The sequence below is a fragment of the Zingiber officinale genome, chromosome 6B (assembly GCF_018446385.1).
Source record: "Zingiber officinale cultivar Zhangliang chromosome 6B, Zo_v1.1, whole genome shotgun sequence".
NCBI classification, from domain to species: Eukaryota; Viridiplantae; Streptophyta; class Magnoliopsida; order Zingiberales; family Zingiberaceae; genus Zingiber; species Zingiber officinale.
This window is the reverse complement of record NC_055996.1, coordinates 116,488,071-116,495,047: the sequence shown is the minus strand read 5'-3', so window position 1 is coordinate 116,495,047 and position 6,977 is coordinate 116,488,071. Positions and strand designations below refer to the sequence as shown.

General features: G+C 37.6%; 1 protein-coding gene and 1 long non-coding RNA gene across 3 annotated transcripts; both read right to left on the bottom strand.

Annotated features, from left to right (window-relative positions):
- Positions 1-2,014: 2,014 nt before the first annotated feature.
- On the bottom strand, positions 2,015-2,954 carry LOC121989123. Its single transcript, XR_006114184.1, has 3 exons — positions 2,842-2,954; positions 2,617-2,726; positions 2,015-2,534 (listed from the first exon to the last, which is right to left on the bottom strand). It is a non-coding gene; the product is annotated as an uncharacterized LOC121989123 (long non-coding RNA).
- Positions 2,955-3,017: 63 nt separating this feature from the next.
- On the bottom strand, positions 3,018-5,826 carry LOC121989122 (protein FAR1-RELATED SEQUENCE 5-like). Of its 2 annotated transcripts, none has more exons than XM_042542986.1 (2): positions 3,419-5,826; positions 3,018-3,121 (listed from the first exon to the last, which is right to left on the bottom strand). In XM_042542986.1, the coding sequence occupies exon 1, from the start codon at positions 5,782-5,784 to the stop codon at positions 4,069-4,071; it is 1,716 nt and encodes a 571-aa protein (XP_042398920.1). In that variant the 5' UTR covers positions 5,785-5,826; the 3' UTR covers positions 3,018-3,121; positions 3,419-4,068. The 2 variants fall into 2 exon arrangements, with proteins under 2 accessions (XP_042398920.1, XP_042398921.1); XM_042542987.1 differs by having other exon boundaries at positions 3,025-3,111.
- Positions 5,827-6,977: the final 1,151 nt, after the last annotated feature.

Here is a 6,977-nt window from a genome sequence, read left to right as displayed (position 1 = left end):
GCAACAAGCATCTATGGGAGTTGACTCAGTGGTTTATCATGTGATGAAATTTCAAAGTAGTTCTTCCTCCAAACCAAGGGTGCTTACGCATGACAAACAGAAGGACAATATATTCTGTAGCTGTAGGAAATTTGAGTTCGATGGCATTCCATGCAGGCATATGTTAGCCTTTTTTTCGTATCAATCAAGTGTTTCATTTGCCAGATAAGTATATACTCAAACGATGGACACGAGATGCAAAGGTTGGAGCAATACATGCTTTGGGTAAGCAAAATTACATCGATGATCCAGAAAGAGTTTTGATGTCAAGACACTCAAGGTTATCCATTAAAGCTTCAATATTAATTGATGATGCATCTTTGACTGATGAGGGGACAAATTTCTTGGATGAACAATTCGATTATATCTACAGCAAAATTAAAGAGATGAATACTAGTAAAACATGTGACAATGAGGGTCAAAGGAAGAAATCCATGGATAGGTCTCATAATATTATTGATCCTTCTTTAGTAAGAACAAAGGGATGTGGGAAGAGACTAAAATCATCAAAGGAGAAGTCAACTTCAAAGTCCCGGTTATGTCGTGGATGTGGGCATCGAGGTGTGTCACATGACAAGCGCAATTGTCCAATTTTACAGCAAGGGTATGTGTCGATTAATTCTATATTTGTATGATTATTTCATTTGCTAATTATTTTTTTTATTAAACTTGTAAATATAAGGATGTGTTGATTTTCAGATCAACTATAGATACTCATCATAACAGCGATGACGATACATATGAAGAAGAATTGGCATCTATAGCTGGTACTATCAAAGTTTAATTTTATAAACTTATAGTAGTTGATTGATTGAGATATTGAAATTAATAATTGCCTTTATTGTTGTAGGTTCAAACAATATGCGCTAGGATAAAACTTTTGTAGATCCAATAACAAGTATGAGACCGACGATGGTATTCTTCTTCAATGCTTTGCTTGCTATTTTCTCATTAGAGCATAGGGTTTCTGGATTTTTGTATGTATATTCTTTTTTTTTTTTTGTAAATGGTAAATGCATTGTTCCTCTATATATGTATGTTTTTTTGCAAATGGATAAATGCATTATTTTATTATTGAAAACATCTGTATTTTTTAGCTATTATACTTATGTTAGCTAGATTTGTACTTATGAATGCTCTTATTAACATTTGAGTGAACATTTGGTCCCTCAGGTCTTGATAATCTAGATAACTTGCGGAAGTTTGCAAAGCAATTTTAAAGACGATCACCTGAAGCTGCAGCACCTAAAGGTGGCAAAGATGACGATATCCCAGATCTAGTGCTTGGAGAGACATTTGAGCAGGCTGCTTAATCTTGGCGATGTATTTTTTTATATATATTTCATATCAATTTTGGAAGATTTAATTAAATGTTGGTGCTGATGGATAATTTTTTTTTATTTGTTGGTGTTAATCTTTATCACTTTGAATTTTATTTGTAAATTGTAAATTCATTTATTCTCATATGCATAAGACAGTTACAGCACAATTCATTGATGTATTTATATCTGATGAATTTTTTTATATATATTTCATATCAATGTTGGAAGATTTAATTAAATGTTGGTGTTGATGGACAATTTTTTTTTATCTGTTGATATTAATCTTTATCACTTTGAATTTTGTTTGTAAATTGTAAATTCATTTATTCCCAGCCCCACAATGTGAAGTGCAGCTACCTTCGGGTATTGTTTCCCATCCCAACCATGGTGCACGTAAGCTTAGAAAAGCAGGACAAAGCCGGTGGTTAGGCAGAGGCCCCATTGTTCGTGGTGTTGCAATGAATCCAGTGGATCATCCTCATGGAGGAGGTGAGGGGCGCACAAAAGGAGGTAGACCTTCGGTCTCACTTGGGGGAAGCCCACCAAAGCAGGATTTCGGGCAGTAGTGGGGGTGGGGAAAGGCAGAATTTAGTTCATGCCACAACGATCTATATGGAAGGGCTGTTTTGCATAAGACAGTTACAACACATGAGTACTGTATTTATGTCTCTTTAGTTTCTTGAGAAAGGATCATATACAACATACATAAATTTCAAACAAAAAGGTATTTCATTTGAATTATTCATAATATCAACATCCACTATTTTATCAACCTACAATGTCATCATTGGTAGCCAGCCTATTTGCTCATCGGAACCAATTCTTGAATGCCAAGATCAAGTGTGGGCAGTCATCGATGCTACGATTGGAAAAGCTTAAGCACTACTTCAGCAAATCTTGAACAAATCCACTGCCAATTTTTCCTTGAGCTAAACAATGAGCACTTTGGGCAACAATGTGTACTAAATCAAGATCTGAATCAGATATTTTGTCGTCTAACTGGCTTCTGCTTGAAAATGGAAGAGTAACAACTCCAAGGTAATGAAGGAGTGCTGCAACGACTGATGTGGTCATTGCTGCTGACGAGCCAAGTCCTGTTTTTGCAACCTTAGGTTTGCACCTGATTTCTGTAAGAGTATAAATCATTGCTTCCTAAGATTGTAATATCAAGACCTGCATGGAGAAGTGTAAAACTTAGAGAAAAGAGCTAATAAAGTACAAATTATATATCTAAAAAATAAAGAAAAACACATACCTTGTAGAAGTAGTTTTTGTAATTTATCCTTTTGCTTTTCAGAGAGTATTACCTTGGATGCAGCAATAGCATATTGCACAGCTTGCTCCACAAAGGGGTTGACTGAGTCCCTGAAAACATAAGTTGATAGAGAACTAAGCAATTTACCCTGTATTAGAATGCCTCATTTCTATGCAACCTTTGCAATATCCATTGATCATTATCTTTCGAGGGTGAAGAATCAACCTTTATTGAGAATCAACTACAGAACCAACTAAATCTACAGCCACGACAAGGCAATATGTTGCTGTGTCCAGCGGTAATTTCGTGATGTTTAGACCAAAATCGATAAGGCTGCATCAAATCCCACTGGCCTTGTGATTGCACGAACAGATGCATTACAAATAAGGAGACAATAAAGTACTTGCCTTGAAGAAGTGCACTGCAGAATAGAGTTTATCAGAGACAACTTGTATGTGGCCTCCCAAGAAAGCTGAGGGGAAGTTACTTTAACATCTGTCCATGACTGAGGAAGCTCACTCATCAGTCGAAAACTATAAACAATTGCAACAAGGAAAATACTCGATTTGGTATATAATTCTAGGCACAAACACAATGCAATTGCAGTCACACTTCTCTTCACCCCAAACTAAATTAGCAAGGAAACTTATAATTACCAATATTGTTGATGGCTATTTTCAAGTTTAGATTTTCTTTTCTACTTATTCACCGAAAAAATCCCATTGGCGAATCAAGGATAGAACTTTTTCACTTGCATCATATGATAATGTGATCGAAGAACAAAAGGAAAGGCACCACTCACCCAGACCCAACTATCAGGTTTGATATCGTCGTACAGCGGTTTGACGATGGCATAGAAGCGAGCGGCGGTGGTGAAATCTATGCCAGAATTTGGCCTCTCCAAGATGAGGTAGCCACCTGTGATCAAGACCTTTCCAGGAGCCGAAGCAACCCTAGAGAAACAGAGAAAAACACATATGACGAAACGGATGCAGAATCCCAAAAATGCAATAAAAAGAAGACACGAGGCGAGCGAGGAGAAAAGTTAGGTTTCGGCGAGGAACACCGAGGCGACACCGAGGCGAAGGCTAGGAAAAAGTTAGGTTTCATTAGGTTTCGGCGAGGCGAGCTCGAGGCGAGGAACGGCGAGGAACACCGAGGAACGCCGAGGAACACCGAGGAACACCGAAGCAAGCAACTGAACGAGGAAGGCCGAGAAACACCGAGGCGACACCGAGGCGAAGGCTAGGCGAGCGGGGAACGGCGAGGCGAGGAACGGCGAGGCGAGGAACGCCGAGGAACACCGAGGAACACCAACTGAATGAGGAAGGCCGAGGAACACCGAGGCGACACCGAGGCGAAGGCTAGGAAAAAGTTAGGTTTCGGCGAGGAACGGCGAGGAGAAAAGTTAGGTCTTGACATCAAAACTCTTTCTGGATCATCGATGTAATTTTACTTACCCAAAGCATGTATTGCTCCAACCTTTTCATCTCGTGTCCATCGTTTGAGTATATACTTATCTGGCAAATGAAACACTTGATTGATACGAAAAAAGGCTAACATATGCCTGCATGGAATGCCATCGAACTCAAATTTCCTACAGCTACAAAATATATTGTCCTTCTGTTTGTCATGCGTAAGCACCCTTGGTTTGGAGGAAGAACTACTTTGAAATTTCATCACATGATAAACCACTGAGTCAACTCCCATAGATGCTTGTTGCACATAATAACATTGAATTTCACTTATTTCACTTTGAAACTCCATCCATTTCTTTTTCGTGTATAACTTAACCATTTGAGATTCCATTGGCCAGTTTGTCTTAATCCTGGGAATCTCATTCATATCAATATGGTCAGCAACTAACTCATTGTGTCTTTGGTGTCTCAGTGCCCTATTGAAACGGATGATAAAATCCATCAATGAATTCTTATTTGAAACATACCTCTTGAAAAATGCATGTGAAACTTCATATCTTTGACTACTTGACATTCCAGCACAAAATATATGACTAAAATATGCTGGCACCCACTTGTGTCGCAATTCATACATCGAAGACAACCAATCATTTTTCTCCAAGTTAGCACACTTGATAACTTCTTCCCATAAATTCTCAAATTCATCAGGTGTGGTAGAATTTCCAATGACATTTTTTATGCTTTGGTAGTAGTCACGAAAAGTCAAAGGGTCTAATTTATCTGGAAATTTATTCAGTATGTGCCACAAACAATATCGATGTACTGTCTGAGGGAAAACTTGGGCAATTGCTTTCGTCATAGCAGGATCTTGATCAGTGATGATCACATTTGGTGCACCTTTAGGCATAGCTTCTATGAACTTGTTAAGCAGCCAAACAAAAGACTCAGTTTTCTCATCACTTATAAAGCCGCAACCAAAAACAATTGTTTGATGATGATGATTAACTCCTACAAACGGTGCAAAAATTAATCCATATTTGTTGGTGTTATATGTTGTATCAAATACAACTACATCACCAAATACATTGTATGCCGTCCTTGATACATGATCCGCCCAAAAACACCTACTAAATATATTATCTGAATCAGTCTCGTAATCAAAGAAAAAAGCTGAATTCTTCTCTTTCTCAGATGCAAATAACTCGATTAGTGTTTCAGCATCGATACCCTTTCGTTCATCCCTTAACTGTTTCTCAAAGTTTCTAATATCTCTTTCTGTACAACCTACCAGCTCAGGCCCTCCATACTCTATCTCTAATAATCGCATTTGTTGGCAAGTTGGCACATTGGCCTCTGAAAACTGTTGAGTCAATGCTTTCTTTGCTGTCGAAACATTACGATGTGAGCGTAGTAAATGCACCTTTGAAGGAGTCGAAAGTGGATGATTATGACCTTCCATGAAGTTAGTGACAACCCAATTAGGTCCAGTTTGTTTCTTGACAAGTGAAATCTTTGACTTACAACCAGTTCTAACTTCGCCACGTGCTCTTTCCCTCGTCCGTTGATCACCGTTTGCCTGTTTATTTCGTTGATCATTTGTATGCCCTTCTTTAAAGCATACAAATGTTTTCCACACAACTTCATTTGTCATCTTATTTTTCTTGCTATTATTTATCCTCGCACTAAATCCAGATTCTCGTGCATATTGGTTATAGAACGAAAATGCCTCCTCTATTGATGAGAATTCCATCCCATATTTTGGCTTTCGATCATCTGCAACTTGGGGAATGTATAGCTGATCATTTTCTTCCATTGCTGAGGAATTTCAAATTTAGATGAAGTGAAGTTCTGCATATCACCATATAGTCACAAAAACATTCTAAATCAAATAGACATAAGGAAAAGGATGTTGCTAAATTATGAAGGTTTGATAAGTACAATATAACAAGTCTATCGTTTGGTAGAATAGTTAAAAATTAGTTAGTAATCTAACATCACAGTGCTCTCATGTGGTGGTCATCGCCACTAAGAAATGTTTACATTCAACATCAAAGAAACAAATAGAAGAGAGAAAAATTATAATTATTAAGATTCTAGTGTCTGTATACATCCAGCATAGAAACAAATCAAATAGGCTAACAATGACAAAAGTTTTACCACTATAATGATAACCATGGACAATGGGAAGTAGAAAACTATGACCGGAATAATAAACACCGCAATCAAACAGAAGACAATAGATAATGATAACCATGGAATTTATTTTCCAGAAGAAGCCAAACAAAAATAAAATTTAGAATGTGTCACAATTCAATTTTAAATGAATAATAAACACCGCAATCAAAGTTCTTTTAGACAATGACCGGTAAAAAATAGATTGTACCCTTCTATTTCCCAAACCAATAAATCCAGAGTACGTATTGTTAAAGGTAAATGGATGGAAATAGTAGTCATGAGTCCAATTAACAGCCAACTACAATTAAGTACAAGAAAAGAGAAATAGAAAAGAATTGGGTAGAAATATGTTCAAAAATGGACAAAAGGTAAATTATCAACCTATCTAAGTACCACAGGATGGAAAGAGTAGCAATGAAATTGACAGTAGTTCAAAAAGCAACCGAATACAGAAAACAATGCATAATTATAGTTATCGATCACAGCTAGACCTATAATCACATAAGGCAGTTAACGCAACAAAGAAGGGATTCGCTCAAGGCAGATCTTGGAGATCCTGTGGTTAATTGAGTACAAGCAACATCACATGAAAGCCGATGCTAGCTGGTTGGATTGTTTCAACAGAGTAGCTAGGGGATAATTCATGAAATAAATTTAAAATGCAAATAGCAAAAATAAGGAGGGTTCTCACATAGAGTGACGGTGGTAGGGATGGCGTCGCGGCGACGGGTCGGTGTCGGTGGCTCTCATCAAACGCCGAGGAACACC